Source organism: Neolamprologus brichardi, chromosome 10, assembly GCF_056152115.1.
Source record: "Neolamprologus brichardi isolate AB-2024 chromosome 10, ASM5615211v1, whole genome shotgun sequence".
NCBI lineage: Eukaryota > Metazoa > Chordata > Actinopteri > Cichliformes > Cichlidae > Neolamprologus > Neolamprologus brichardi.
Genome location: NC_142113.1, coordinates 1,176,281 through 1,192,500, shown reverse-complemented (window position 1 = coordinate 1,192,500; position 16,220 = coordinate 1,176,281). Strand labels below are relative to the sequence as shown.

At 45.0% G+C, this 16,220-nt stretch overlaps 1 protein-coding gene across 3 annotated transcripts; it reads left to right on the top strand.

Moving 5' to 3' along the window:
• Positions 1–2,863: 2,863 nt before the first annotated feature.
• On the top strand, positions 2,864–14,537 carry p2rx1 (purinergic receptor P2X, ligand-gated ion channel, 1). Of its 3 annotated transcripts, none has more exons than XM_087847017.1 (14): positions 2,864–3,171; positions 6,291–6,435; positions 8,041–8,112; positions 8,418–8,475; positions 9,435–9,522; positions 9,599–9,679; positions 10,094–10,235; positions 10,321–10,451; positions 11,295–11,385; positions 11,468–11,533; positions 12,502–12,597; positions 13,206–13,295; positions 13,972–14,016; positions 14,108–14,537. In XM_087847017.1, the coding sequence occupies exons 1-14, from the start codon at positions 3,035–3,037 to the stop codon at positions 14,111–14,113; spliced, it is 1,248 nt and encodes a 415-aa protein (XP_087703143.1). In that variant the 5' UTR covers positions 2,864–3,034; the 3' UTR covers positions 14,114–14,537. The 3 variants fall into 3 exon arrangements, with proteins under 3 accessions (XP_087703143.1, XP_087703142.1, XP_087703141.1); XM_087847016.1 differs by having other exon boundaries at positions 8,418–8,487; positions 13,209–13,295; XM_087847015.1 differs by having other exon boundaries at positions 8,418–8,487.
• The last annotated feature ends 1,683 nt before the right edge of the window (positions 14,538–16,220 follow it).

Sequence of the window (16,220 nt, the reverse complement as noted above, 5' to 3'; positions counted from 1 at the left end):
TGAGACAGGAAACAGTCTTTCCCCACCTGTGCCTCGTTCTCACCTGTGGGTTCACGTGTCGTCCCCTCCTCCCGTGTTTTTTTCAATTTTTTTCAATTTAATTTTATTTATATAGTGCCAAATCACAACAAATGTCGCCTCAAGGTGCTTCATAGATACAGAGAAAAACCCAACAATCATATGACCCCCTATGAGCAAGCACTTTGGCGACAGTGGGAAGGAAAAACTCCCTTTTAACAGGAAGAAACCTCCGGCAGAACCAGGCTCAGGGAGGGGCGGGGCCATCTGCTGTGATTGGTTGGGGTGAGAGAAGGAAGACAGGATAAAGACATGCTGTGGAAGAGAGACAGAGGTTAATAACAGATATGATTCAATGCAGAGAGGTCTGTTAATACATAGTGAGTGAGAAAGGTGACTGGAAAGAAAAACTCAATGCATCATGGGAATCCCCGGCAGCCTACATCTATTGCAGCATAACTAAGGGAGGATTCAGGGTCACCTGGTCCAGCCCTAACTATATGCTTTAGCAAAAAGGAAAGTTTGAAGCCTAATCTTGAAAGTAGAGATAGTGTCTGACTCCTGAATCCAAACTGGAAGCTGGTTCCACAGAAGAGGGGCCTGAAAACTGAAGGCTCTGCCTCCCATTCTACTTTTAAATACTCTAGGAACAACAAGTAGGCCTGCAGAGTGGGAGCGAAGTGCTCTAATAGGGTGATATGGTACTACAAGGTCATTAAGATAAGATGGGGCCTGATTATTTAAGACCTTGTATGTGAGGAGCAGGATTTTGAATTCAATTCTGGATTTAACAGGAAGCCAATGAAGGGAAGCCAAAACAGGAGAAATATGCTCTCTCTTTCTAGTCCCTGTCAGGACTCTTGCTGCAGCATTTTGGATTAACTGAAGGCTTTTCAGTGAGTTTTTTGGACATCCTGATAATAATGAATTGCAGTAGTCCAGCCTGGAAGTAATAAATGCATGAACTAGTTTTTCAGCATCACTCTGAGACAGGATATTTCTAATTTTAGAGATGTTGCACAAATGGAAGAACGCAGTCTTACATATTTGTTTAATATGTGCGTTGAAGGACATATCCTGATCAAAAATGACTCCAAGGTTCCTCACAGTGTTACTGGAGGCCAAGGTAATGCCATCCAGAGTAAGAATCTGGTTAGATACCATATTTCTAAGCTTTTCAGCGCCGAGTACAATGACCTCAGTTTTATCTGAGTTAAGAAGCAGAAAGTTAGCGGCCATCCAGGTCTTTATGTCTTTAAGACATTCCTGCAGTTTAACTAATTGGTGTGTGTTATCTGGCTTCATGGACAGATAGAGCTGGGTGTCATCTGCATAGCAGTGAAAATGTATGCTATGTCTTCTAATGATGCTGCCTAGGGGAAGCATGTATAATGTAAACAGAATTGGTCCTAGCACTGAACCCTGTGGAACTCCATAATTAACCTCAGTGTGTGAAGAGGACTCTCCATTTACATGCACAAATTGGAGTCTATTAGATAGATATGATACAAACCACTGCTGTTCACCCTCTCATTACCATTTTGTGGGATTTGTGCTTCTGTCTTTGTTTCTTCTGTTCGTCTGCCCGCCACGGCGTCCTCCATCACCAGCCATAACACTGCGCGCTACTTTTACATGCGCTGCTCTCATTATTTGAAGGTTTGGCCGTTTATCATGAGAGTTCACTGCTCTGACGTACGTGTGGCAGAGGAGAAGAAAAACATGACGGGAACTAGTTCAGTGAAGATGGTTCAGGCAGGCAGCACTAATCCTTTCTACGCACGAGTCATGACTTCAGTCTCCACCATTACTGTCAGTCTGAGGCTCATCCAGCTCCTCCTGTTCGTGCTGCGTTCATTCATCAAACATTGTGAGGCTCAGTCTCAGGGTTGTTGTGGAGCACAGCTCAGGACCACGCCTGCGTGTCACCCTGGGAAACATTCATTTGACTCTGGCAAAAGTGCCCCAGTTATAAAGTGATGTGACGCTCGCTCCTGTTTCTCAGTCATTTATCCACCAGTGTGGCCATAAAAACAGCCGTTTGTGCCAATTGTGCTAACAGAGCCTTTCATTTACTATTTTGATTGTCATGCAGCCCTTTTTTTGCAAAATCCTTAAAATCCTTCCAAATCCTTGCAATCCCACTAAATTCCATGCATGGGCATTTTGTGTCGATTCCCAGCGTGTACTCGTCTTTTAGATTTAACCAGATTTAGATTTGGATTCGACTCCAAACGAGATGCCCCCATTTATTTCTATCGGGAGCGAGAAGGCAAGAAATGCTCACAAGTGGAAGCAACATTTTTCAAAGCCTCGGTTTCATGCGATGGACTTCCCTTTGTGAAGATTAGAAAATGCAAAGCAGCCGTCGGCACGAGAACGGAGAGAAGGGGCCTGAATGATTGAGCTGGATGAGAAAATGGGTTTTCAAGTCAAAAGTGTTTGACGGCGTGCGCCCACACACGGCGTTGATAAAAGTTAAGAAGGCTGCCTGACAAACAGTGACACGGGAGCAAACATGCAGGACTGTGGAAGATGCACCGTGTTTACGCTCAGCTTCTGTGGCGTCTATCTCTGTGCAGCACGCAGGAAGAGACTGTCAGTGCGGCTGATAAGGTTTGATTGCTCAAAGAGACGAGGGCGTCCGGTGCTTGTGTGTGGCAACTGTTAAGTTATTGAAACTTGCAGACAAAGTTAACAGTGAATTTCGACACATGTCTCTGTGCTTATTATGTCTCCTGAGAAAAGCCAGGAGATGCACGGAAACAGTCAAGTTACGCAAAAAGGCAACAAGCTGATAACAGAGCGAGCGCGTGCAGAGAGGAGGAGAGAGAGAGTGTAGGGAGGGAGGAGGACGTCGTTAGACTTTAGGACTTCACATGAAGAGTATAAGATTACTCATGAGAGCAGGCAGAGGACACACGTGAAGAACAAGAGAAAAGAATTTCTTGGGAGTTTTTATATGCGAGTGAGGAGACGCAGAGACCCTCTGCCCCGCGGGTCAGCCTGAGAGAAGATGAAGAACCACATCACCAGCGCCCTCTCCGACTTCTTCTTTGAGTACGAGACTCCCCGCCAGGTGCTGGTGAGGAACAGGAGGGTGGGAGTGGCGTGCCGGCTCATCCAGCTGGGGGTTCTGGTTTACATCATCGGGTAAGACCTGCTTTTTGTTTTAGCTGTAAGGACATGTGAGAGAGGGTTTGCATCACTTTGTGTAGTTCATCTTGTCTGGAACTTCCTTCCTGAGTGACCCAGCGTTCACTTTGTGTGGATCGAGTGGGGGGAGTGAAAGGAAGGTGTTGGGCTTGTGCAGGAGGTCAGGGACACACACGGTCACTGCAGGTATTGACACAGCAAACAGGCACAAACAGCAGCTGTGAGAGTCGCTATGATCGACTGTAAAACGAAGGTGTGAACATGACAGAGCAGAGCTCCTGCCCATTTCATGTTTGGACAAAACCCCTGCAGCAGACTTGTTTGTCTACATACCCACCCACCCACCCTAACCTGATTGGACATGCCGGAGCTATTCGCTGGAAATTGATCCTGAAAACGGGAGAACCTGTTTCCTTTACTCATCTCACTTCATCTCACGACACACGGCTCTGTTCTTGTTTGTCGTGGGCTACTTGTTCATGCAGCCGTGTGACTAACTTTTGCCTTCATGCACCTCCAAACAGCAGAACCTGAGGAGCTGCGTGTGATAAATATGCCCGGGCATGTGCTCAAACAGATAACAATCAACTGCTGCCCAGTTCACTGCCAAACAGCACAGATGCACCATCATCATCATCATCATCATCATCATCTGCTGCAGTTTAACATCGGCTCTCGTTTAAAGTCGGGTTTTTATAAGTGAGTGATTTTAAACGGCTCTGAGTTTCAGAATCATCAAGATCAGAAAAAGTTCATGTGAAACACACACACACACACACACACACACACACACTCACACACACACACACACACACACTCACACACACACACACACACACACTCACACACACACAGACACACACACACACCTGCCTCCTGCAGCCACATTAAAGCAGCGTGGTGATGTGCATGAGGGAGATGCGATTATAAAGCCGTCTCCTCTCTTCAGACGTGAAGCAGACGAGTCAGGGCTGAAGCCCGTCTCTCTCTCGGATGCTGAAGCAGTGATTCAGTGAATCAGGAGCAAACAGCCTTCAACAGCTGAGGGACAAACAGAAGGCAGGCGACAGACTACAGACGCTCCCATAGAGGACATTCTGCTGGGAATTAACTGGGAATCATCTATCAAATGAAACAGGAAAAAACAGACGAACATACTCAAACTTCACATGTAATAAACACTCGAGTCATAAATCACAGTCGAGGTGGTTTGAGAGGCCCCTGGGGGAGACCCAGGACATGCTGCAGAGATTATATCTCTGGGTGGTGTTGGGAATGCTGTGGTGTCCTCCTGGATGAGTTGGAGGTGGGAGAGGGATGTTTGTGTCCCTGCGACCTGGACTCAGTAGAAGGGGATAAAGAACAGCTCCACAGCACTCTCTCTCTCTTTGTAACTTTTAAAAAAAATCCCAATCCTCTGTTTATGTTTTCAGCTTTAACTTGAAGGTTGATTTATTTTTCTCTTCATTCTGTCTTTAAATAAAAACTAATCTCAGCAGCGCAGTATGGTGGAAACATCAAAGAGCCTCCCAGCCGCTCGCAGATACACATCTCTCTTACGCTGCTCTTTTGGAAGATGCTTCCATTATTTCCACGCTCATCGCTTTCTTTATTCCTTTAATTTGCCCTATTTTTTCTCCCGTTTCTCCGCATTTTTTCTCCGGCTCCCTCCAGCCTGTATAATTCGATTTGCCATGCTGATAGGCGTTGCTGCTTTTGTGCTTACGACTTCACTCTGCAGAAAGATGCTTCTTCTCGTGCGCCGCTCTGAGGAGCTTTCGCTGCAGACAAATGAAGACAGCACACGCTGTCCTGTGGGCTTCCTGCCACGGGCTAATTGCTGTTTCACAGCCTATATGAAACAGCTCTGCACATGCGTCACAGTGTGCGTGTACACACTGTATCAGCTCAGTGCACACCAGCTGTTTACCTCGTGGCTACAAACGCACACACAGACACACAAGCGAAGTAAATGAGTTTAAGGTGATGAACTGAACTGGAATCCTTTCATGTGAGCAAAGTTTCAGCTTCATTGTGACAAAGCCAGCACTCAATGTTTTTAACAATGACTTTACAAAGTGAAAGTGCCTGCAGCGAGATGTGGGCCGTGGATCGTGCAGCGTTTTTGTGTTGTCACGGCGAGTGGAAAGGCCATCATTCACAAACTTAGAGCTGATACAACATCACAAAAATGTAACTCTGTGTTAATGTGCTGATGCTGTGAAAGATGTTTTTTAACCATGAAAAATTCAAACTTTTTAAAAACTGTCGTGTTTTTCAAACCTTCTGACAAATTTAAAACAAAAGAAATAAAACAGCAGTTTGCAGCCATACAGGTACCAAAGGAGAAATGTGTCTTTGGTGGGAAGACTCGCAGATCTAAAGGTCTGTGGACCGCTGATCTATAGTACTACACAGCTGGATGCAGTCCATCTCAATCCAGCTGAGAAGGACTTGTAGTGATGCTAAACAGCATGGACATGATAATGTCAAATTTGAGAGTCAGGTTTAACAAACAGATGAAATAACTTTGAACGAGTTGTTACTGACGTCTTTGCAGATCCACACAAAAGCTGAACTTTGAATGTGATGCACAGAAATCCTGTCAGCACTGATCAGGACCCTGATAATAAATGGCCTGTATTTATATAGCGCTTTACTGGTCCCTAAGGACCCCAAAGAACTTTACACCACCCATTCACACACTGGTGATGGCAGCTACATTGTAGCCACAGCCACCCTGGGGCGCACTGACAGAGGCGAGGCTGCCGGACACTGGCGCCACCGGGGCCTCTGACCAGCACCAGTAGGCAACGGGTGAAGTGTCTTGCCCAAGGACACAAGGACCGAGACTGTCGGAGCCGGGGCTCGAACCGGCAACCTTCTGATTACAAGGCGAACTCCCAAGTGTTGAGCCACGATCTCTATTAATGCTCAGCATGAAGACTTTTGCTTTCTCTCAGCAGCTGCTGTGATAGTCTGCTGTGTCTTTGCGGTGCTGAATGGACACGAACACGAGCCAGTGCGTTGCATGACTACAGGCACATTTGTCCTGGTAGTTGTGCTGATGGCTGTGTGCAGTGGGCTTTTGAACAGAATGCTTTGTTTCGTTTCAGGTGGGTTTTCATCTATGAGAAAGGTTACCAGTCCACAGACACGGCCGTCAGCTCCGTCTTCACCAAGATGAAAGGAGTGGGCTACACCAACAACAGCGGGGCAGAGCGAGTCTGGGACGTGGCTGATTACGTCTTCCCCTCACAGGTCAGTGACCTTTCGTGCCCCCAGTAACATTTGATATGTCGTCGTCTCGTGACTCCTGAGTGGTCCTAAGTTTGTTTGGCACCTGATGCAAGTCGGTCACCAGAGGCAGATTTGATGAAATCGACTTCATGAGTCAAACTGTCAGAGTGAGCAAACATCAGCTGAGCTGCTGCTGGAAAACTCAAGGCTGACGAAGCAGCAGAGGCTTCTGTTTGTAACGTTCGGTGATGATCCACCTCTGCTGGCACGACTCTGCAGCTTCGTTGCATGTGAGAGCGAAGCAGGGACGCTGATCAAACAGATAACTTTGTTTGCCTGCAGTGTTGCTGTGTCCTGTTAACTGTGGGAAAGAAAAAGAAGACACAATGTAGGCTGTGATGTTTGCTCTGAGGTGTGGGTGTGGGCTTTAATTCAGAGCAAGGTAAACAGGTGGTTTCAGTGTTACATAAAGAGAAGATCACTTTCCTCCATCACGTACTTTGATCGAATGCACTTTATTGTCAGGTGGTCATTGTTTTAGTGATCGTCACGTGACCTCAGCTACGTCGACGTTCGGTTCAAAGAGAGGCCGTGAACACAGGAGCAAAACACACACTCAAAAATCTGAAAAAGGAAGAAAACATTGGCAGGAACAACATATGAAGAAAACAATGCAATCGTTTAAGGCAAAGCACTGAGGAAGGGCGATAACTGGAGCCCAGCATCAGCGCTGCACTAACATAACAAGATACAGGTGAAGCAAAAAGGACGGAGCCAGCAGTCACGAAGGAGGGAAGAGTAAAACCACACGAGCACACAAGACAAGCAGGTAACCTTGCAGAAAATACCAACAAGGAGTGACACTGAAAAGCTCCACAGACAAACCGAGAGAGACACAGGAAACACAGGAAGCCATCAGAGATGCAAAAGAGAAGAAAAACAAGGGATGCAACCACGGATTCAATTCAATTTTATTTTATTTATATAGCGCCAAATCACAACAAAAGTCGCCTCAAGGCGCTTCATAGATACAGAGAAAAACCCAACAATCATATGACCCCCTATGAGCAGCACTATGGCGACAGTGGGAAGGAAAAACTCCCTTTTAACAGGAAGAAACCTCCAGCAGAACCAGGCTCAGGGAGGGGCGGGGCCATCTGCTGTGATTGGTTGGGGTGAGAGAAGGAAGACAGGATAAAGACATGCTGTGGAAGAGAGACAGAGGTTAATAACAGATATGATTCAATGCAGAGAGGTCTGTTAACACATAGTGAGTGAGTGGCACTATATAAATAAAATTGAATTGAATTGAAAAGGTGTTGTATACGACCCGGTCCAATCATATCGTTCATCACCGCACTGTAAATATGATCACGGCCTTTGCTGTGTGACTTTTGTCAAAACAGTCTCACAGTTGAGATGATCAGTGATCCTGACCGTTGAGCGCTGTGTTGACCCATCCATCCAGCCCAACCTCCTTCCTGTGATTTCTGTTGCTCTGCAACGATTTCACCTCTTCTGCTCCACTTCCTGTGAAATACAACGAGCCATGGCTCGCACAAGAGTTTGTTTTAAGTCTGTGCTCACTGCTTTTAAACACATCGCTTCTTCTCTTTTAAACTTCAGGGAGACTCATCATTTGTAGTGATGACAAACTACATCATGACTGAGGGTCAGTCGATGGGAACCTGTCCAGAGGTATGTGAACAGGCACTAGTTGTCTTCCTCTCTCATTCCTCCCTCTTCCTGCTTCCCTGCTTTCCTCCTGCGCTTCCATATATAGTAAAACAAGCGGAAACTCATTCCAAGAGTATTTGTGTAATTGGGTAATTGTCTGAAAGTTGTGTAGCAGAAAAGGCTCTTTTAAAGCGCAATGGCCCAAAGAGCAGCACCACAAAAACAGACGTTTCTTTCACATCCCAGGTTGTTTTCCTGTCTTCTTCTTCATGTCCTCCTTTCGTACTTGTGCACACAGACTGACCCCAGTGTCTTCTTTACAACAGCTCCCAGGCAAACACAACTGCAATACAGACGCCGACTGTGAAGGAGGGAGTTTCAAACGTACGGGAAACGGTAAATCCTGACAGGCTGAGAGTGTGTGACCTCGGCGGTCCTCACTGAGTCTGTTGCCAACTCACATCAGTCCAGATGTTGTGCTTCTTGTTCTGTAATTTGGCTTCGCCGGAGCTGAAACTCACTGAAGCCGTTTATTGAGCGCGGTCGGGATGGTGTGAGGTGATGGAGCAGCAGTGTGTTTGCAAAGTGGGCCGTAGCTGTGACAGGACAGGCTCACGCAGCAGCATCTATATAAATACAGCAGATATGAGTCACGGCTGCTGAGGTAAACATTTACACATAATTCATGAATGGCATTCGTCCGGCACCGAGAAGAAGAAACAGATTCATCTCAACAAACCAGCCTTAGCAACCAAACATTTGGTGTTTGTACGGCTTCACTAAAGCAAGCAGCTGAAACTCTGCCTTAAGCAAACACACATGCATGTATATATAAGCGCTCAGCTGCATGCATGTCAGCTATAAACTGCAGCACACAAAGACACAGCGACATGAGCTCGAATGTGTCCAAATGTGTGGCTGCTTCTAAGAACAGTTATATAAATGTATTGTGCTTCATCTGTGCCAGAGTTCAGTTCACGTCGCCCTCGATCAGACCGAAGCTTTAGATCTGTCACACCAGTCACAGCTCAGCCTTAGAAACAAGTAACCGCGGGACCGTCCCGCAGCCAAACACAGAGGTCAGAGGGCCGAAGCCGAGCAGGCCGAAACGCCTGCTGGAGGCTGTCTGCAAACTCATCACACGCACGATGAGAGAGCGATAGCAGCGACGCGCACAGGGAGGTGATAACACTGGGATTAAGATAACAGAAAGAGCTGGTTCAGCGTTTGCTCTGCTTTTCTACGCTGCTGTTGATGCTAATTCAAGATAAAAGTGGAGGCAAGGAAGTGTTTGAAACTGCTGTTAACGCTGTTGAGTAATCACTTCTTCGTCTCTGTATCAGGAGAAATGACCGGAGTCTGCGTGAACAGGACCAAGACCTGCGAAGTGCTGGCCTGGTGTCCGGTGGAGGACGACCGCGACGTGCCAGAGTACGACAAACTGAAATGTTCACGACGATCACCTGTGGAAGCAAATGTGCTCATTTTAAACCTGTTTCTGTTTCAGTCCTCCGCTGCTGTTGTCTGCAGAGAACTACACGCTGTTCATCAAGAACTCCGTCACGTTCCCCGCGTTCCGCGTCTCGAGGTGACGGAGACGCGTTTACCTCAGAAGACGTGATGACGTGATGAGTGTGATGAGTGTGTCACACTCTGGCATAACTAGTGTAACTTTATAAAACAGCTGTGGTCAGAAATCTTCCGTCTGTTTTTTATACTCTTCAGTTTCTACTGAGATGTTTGTTCACGTTTCTATGATGTCATGAAGATCACGATGATTTTATACGTTTCAGTTTCTTCTGTAACGTTTGTGTTATTACAGCAAGCTCGCCAAATGAAACACAAAACAGAGCTCCACAGTAAACTCTGTTCTTCTTTTAACTCTGATATCTTCAGCTTCTAAATCAAACCACAAGTTTAATCACTAATTTTGGTAAAAGTACAGAAAGCGTCAAATATTTCACTGTTTTTTTTCTGTCTGTTTTTAATGTTTCGTTTTCAGGAGCAACCTGGTGGAGGACGTCGACTCCAACTACATCAGCAGCTGCCTTTATCACCCGCTCGACGCTCCCCTGTGCCCCATATTCAAACTGGGAGACGTTATTCAACTTTCTGGCTTAAACTTTCAAACAGTAGCTAAAGTGGTGAGTTAGAAACTCTTGTCACGTTTCCGTGTTTTGCTTCTCTTCTTCTCCTGTTGTGATGAAGACGGCGTTTGTGTCCCGACAGGGAGGAGCCATCGGGATTGTGGTCGACTGGACGTGTAACTTTGACGTGCATGTAAAACACTGTAAACCAGAGTACACCTTTCACGGACTCTATGGGAGCAAAGAAGGCTCTTCAGTGGGCTACAACTTCAGGTCAGCGAGAGATTTAGTTTGTGTCTAGAAAACCTCTGACGCGCATATATTATATTTTTAGCTTGCAGCACTTTTAAGGTCTCATGTTAATAATATTATTAATATTATATATTAATAATATTATTAATATTATATATTAATAATATTAATAATATTATTAATATTATATATTAATAATATTATTAATATTATTAATAATATTATTAATATATAATAATATTATTAATATTATTAATATATAATAATATTATTAATAATATTATTAATATATAATATTAATAATATTATTAATAATATATTATATTATATATTAATATTATTAATATTATATATTAATATTATTATATATTAATAATATTATTAATATTATATATTAATTAATAAGCTTTACATTTGCTGAGCTCTCGCTAACTTCATGATAACAGTGGATTCGCACATATTGGCTCAGTGTTTGAAACTATTGCAATTAATTTCTGCTTCCTCGTGCACCACAGACACGTGCACGCTCCTGCTCAGTTAGTCATTTTTCACCTGCTGGCTGATGGAGAAATGTTGGCATTCCTGCACCGGGATCAGTGATCAGTTATTGTTCATTTCATTTAATCGGCTCCACTCGCTCTTTGCTCCTAACGCTGCTTCAGCTCTGCTGAACCAAGTCTGAAGTTTGATGTTTGCTCAGTGAAACAGTGTTGGCTTGTCTCAGACGGCCTTTTCTTGTTGTTTCTTCAAAACTCACATTTTTGGTAGCAACACTCGCTCAGTAAATACACGGATGATGACGTGTTTGTCAAATGAAACATATTTTATCACCTGGTAACACATTGTGGTTGTGTCTGTCTGCAGGTTTGCGAGGCATTACATGGAGGACAAAATTCAGAAAAGAACACTTCTGAAAGTGTTTGGCATCAGGTTTGACATCATCGTCCAGTCACTCGTGAGTAACACGTTTATCTTGAATGTGCTTTTGTCTCTGGAAGAAGAATCCAAAGGAGTTGATATGACTCTGCTCTTCACAGGCGCGGAAATTTGATATCATCCCGACCTTCACAGCCATCGGCTCTGGAGTGGGAATCTTTGGAGTGGTATGTTGAAAGCTGAAATATTTACGTACATATTCCACACGTCGTGCAAAAGTCGGCCTCGTTTTTGATCCTCTTAGGAACCAGGCTCCGCTCTAAGTTTTAAAGTGGTTCTCCAGGTTTTCTAAAGGCCTCTTTGGACACTGACATGAATGACTGAGGCGCCTAACTCCAGGGACTGTGTCCAAACATACCACGGTTAAATATGGTGCAGGTTATGTCCTGGTGTTGGAGGTCGTGTCAAAACTGATAAACAAAAATCTGATTTTGATCCGCGGTGCAGAAAGAGTGGAAAGCTTCTGATTGGTGACAGCTTCAGCGTGACAATGATCCCAAACACAATGCAGCAAAGGCATACCTGCATACACAAACACACCATCAGATCAGGGATCATCCTGACAGAACAGGACAAATAACATCCAGAGAAGAGCTTTGAACGTCCTTTAAAAAGTCTGGAGAAACGAGTTCAGGCTGTGTTGAACAATAAAGACTTGTTTCAGTTAAACAAACTGTACGTTTGTTCCTGGTGTTGCAGACAAAGCAGGCCTTTATATCTGCGGACTATTTTGTCCTCCTTGATCTCAGCTGCCACCAGTTTTCCCTCAGGTGCCAGTGCACACCTGGTTCAGCAATCAGCCACCCAACCCTGGAAAAGCCTAACAGTGGCTCCGTTAGTTTGCACGTACTAGTGAGTAGCTAGTGTCTGAGGCTCCATAATGTGGTAGTTTACACATTTGTGTGGCAGGTTGCTGGTTTCAGCCAGCGACACACAAACACGCAGCGCTCCTGCTGTGCTGATGTGTTGTGACACGGCAGGAGCTAAAAGTAGCTGTAGTGAGTGTCCAGAATCTGCAGAGGCGTTCTCTTTGTAGGTAATGACAAAGGTTTAAAATACTCGGTGGTTCGAGACTTTTGCACAGTGTTGTAATCCAACAGGAGATGACGCAGTTGTTTTTTCTCCCTGTTTTTAGGCGACTGTGGTGTGTGACTTGGTGCTGCTCTATTTGCTACCGAAAAGAGAATTTTACAAGAACATGAAGTTCAAATACACGGACACACAAGTACAGGTAAGCTTCACAAATGAGTCTGTGCTCTCTTTGAACAGCAGAGGGCAGCAGAGAGGTGTTCAACCAAACTATCAGAGGTCAAAGGAGCTTGCAAAGAAAAGCGTCTGGACTTCTTTAAGCTGCTTGAAGACGTTTCACCTTCATCCGAGAAGCTTCTTCAGTTCTAAGGTCAATTAGAGGATCATCAGGGGGTCCTTTTGTCCCTCTGTGGGGGGAAACTCCCACTAGGTTTAAATCTGGGACTCTCCACCATCTGACCTTAGAACTGAAGAAGCTTCTCGGATGAAGGTGAAACGTCTTCAAGCAACTTAAAGAAGTCCAGACGCTTTTCTTTGCAGCTCCTTAGACTACAATGACCTGGATGACTGAGAACCTTCACAGACAAACTATCAGAGAAAGTCATTGGAGATTATTTTCCTTCTCCACGTCCACTCCAGCTACACACTTCACACGGAAGCCGTAACCCTCACTTACCATCAGGTTATTGCTGTGTTCATTCACGTGTGTGAGCGCAGAGTTTGTGATTAGTATAGCAGCCAGTTTATCTGATGATGAACTCTGTGTCAGGCCCACCCAGACTGCTTTCCTCTTTAACTTCTGTTTTGCAGCAGGACAGCGAGTCGGTTGGTGTAGACACGAACGTCTATTACACCCTTGAAGCAAATGCAAAACAGGCTCAAGGCAAAGACCGGTCCACAGTGAGTAGGAGGCAGTCTGTGTAGTAGCGCAGGTGTTCTGACAAACCATTCTACTTTGGCAAAACGTCCTACCGTGAGTAGTTTATGCACATTTCTGCTGTCACAGAGTAATTCCAGCACCAATTTAAGTAGGTATGACGGTTTGCACTTAACTTTGCCCATCAGAGTGTGCTTGTAGCTCATATGCATACAGCCAGGATGGTCTGCCACTTCATTTTACCCGTTAAAGTGTGCTTGTAGGTAACATTCACAAAGGTAGCATGGTTTGGCAGTTAATTTTACCCGTCAGAGTATGTGTGTAGCTGTTATTAACAAGGGTAGGATGATTTGCCACTGGATTTTAGCTGTTAAAGTACGCCTCACGCTCATATTCAGAAAGGTAGGATGGTTCGCCACTAAAATGTAGCTATTAAAGTACGCTTCTAGCTCAGATGAACAAAAGTAGGACGATTTGCCACAAAATTGTAGCAGTTTAAGTATGCTTGTAGGTGATATTCACAAAGGTAGGACAATTTGCCACTGTGTGTTGTGCGCATGCGCAGAAACAACGGGTAGGATGGTTTGCCAGGTAGGATGGATTCCCAGAACACATGTTCTTTTATTTTAAGCCTCATCGCGCCATCATCACGATGAGCAGCGTGGTTTGGACATGATCTAAATGTGTCCTGTTCCACAGGATGCTGATTCAGAGGCAGGCAGCACAGAGACGGATGTGTCTAAAGTAAGGCGGCGTCGTATTCTTCCACAACAACAACTCCCACGAGTCTCACTTGTTTTAATGATGTTTTATTCATTTGCTGTTTGTCCTGCAGAAGTGACCCGGGAGCAAACGAGCCAAAAGGCCACGCCTCTTTTGGAGGTGTGACGCACTGGAACCCTGGATCCTGGAATAACAGAAAGCAGCACAGTGAAATGGAATCACGTTATTCCCATCAGTGAAATGGAATCACGTTATTCCCATCAGTGAAATGGAATCACGTTATTCCCATCAGTGAAATGGAATCTCGTTATTCCCATCAGCAGCTTAGTCATCCTGAGGAACTGTGACTGTATGTAGAGTCGGAGGCAGCCGACTCGGCGGTGTGTACTTTCTGGGTGTTGCTGTTTGCTTGTCTTCTTTGGGTGTTGCCTCCGCCTGTTTCTGTAACTCTGTCACCGTCGTTGTAAAGAAACAGCTGCTGTCAGTGAGTCGTCCCTCGTGTCACCTTGTGATCAGCTGTTGACTTAATAAAAACATGTGCAGTAACATCACCGCAGTTTCTTTTTGCTTTGGTCGAACAAAACCTGAGAAATGTTGAAATGATTCAGATTTTTTTTATTTGAGTATGTGTACAAAAAGCATGCAAAAAATAGCGCATTTATATATCGGTACATATTTACATTGTAACTGGATGTGCCATGCTTCCGTTTTAGTGAGTACAGTCAGAAATGCACGAGACGACACGAGACGGCGGATGCCTTTGAGACAGGCACACGCGCATGCGCAGACCAGGAGAGTCCCCGATTTCATATTATGTACAGACTCCACCATAATCTCCGTCCTTTGGCTCTAATTATGACCTGAAATCACAATAAAACGAGTCATGCCACCCACTTCCTGTGCTGCCACACCCACTGACTCTTCTTCTGTCACTGCAGCAACAGCAGCAGCTCTGATCAATCCACAGGAGGGTCGCCTGGATTAAACCGATATACACTAATTCTGCAGGGGTTCAAAGGTCACGCACAGGTGACCTTTGATGTATGTCCATTTAAATGATTCAAGGGTTTGAATGATGAAAAACATCTAAAAGGAAGGAAACCTCTGGGGGAGAAATAGACCCGTATGAACAAACTGACATATTTTGGGATTAGGGAATTGGGATTAATCTATGCTGGAGTTCAGGCTTTCCACTGTGAAAGGTCGTAGAAATGGCCACAGAGGAAAATCCCACGGTTTAAATATTGTTGATAGTGATATTTAGTGGCTGCCTCCTCCGTACACTTTCACAGTATTTCACTATTTGCATGTTGTCAGCAGTGAGACAACAAGTTCTCTTCAAATGTGGATTTTCAGCAGTGAGAAACGCATCGAGCACATCCGGTGTTTCACAGGAGGACACACACTGTGCAGTGTTTAATGGCCGGAGTTAGAAGTACTCACAATAATGACATTACACATATTTAAGTGGAAAAGTGCAAGAATTTGAACACAAGCAGTCATAAACAAACACAGGTTAAAGGTCGAGAGCTGTAAAGACAACAATAAAGTACCTTTGACCCCGACAAACGTCCAGCACAACGACACCCAGAATAAAAACGCGATGGATGAGCGTTTAAACAGGTGACGTCAAACAGGTGACGTCATGTGACATTTTTTGGTTGCCTTCATTAAAGGTGCGCAGCGCACGTCTTTCATCTAGAGCTGAACATCAAAACGTCAGGATGGATGATAAAGTTTAGGACTGACGTCACAGCAGTTATGACGTCATGTCCCTGCGGACTTTAAACACAACACGGCGTGAAATCCCGTTTGCAGCCTCGTGCCTGAGCTAGCATCCTTCACTGGAGGAAACGAAGCTGCGCTTCTGTCAACCAGCCGGAGGACAGCGCTGCTCACAGGGTAACGCACCAGGACACGCCCCGTTTTAAACCAAGCACCTTTAAATGGACACGCCTCTTTATTTAATCCACCACGCCTACATGTGTAGAGGGTTCACATGTGCACAGGTTCACATCGTCAGCATCTACTGTTGCAACTTTGACAGGTTATCAAATCACGAGAACACAAATCTGTGTTCACAGCTTTATATTTTTCTTCCTCTTCACTTGTGTAGCAGATGTCAACAGGAAACAGTGATGTTGTGGTCGGCGCGTGCATGTATCTTACATTTGTTCCCATTTATTATAATGAAAAGTTTGCTGCTGCACTGACACGTTGTGCCA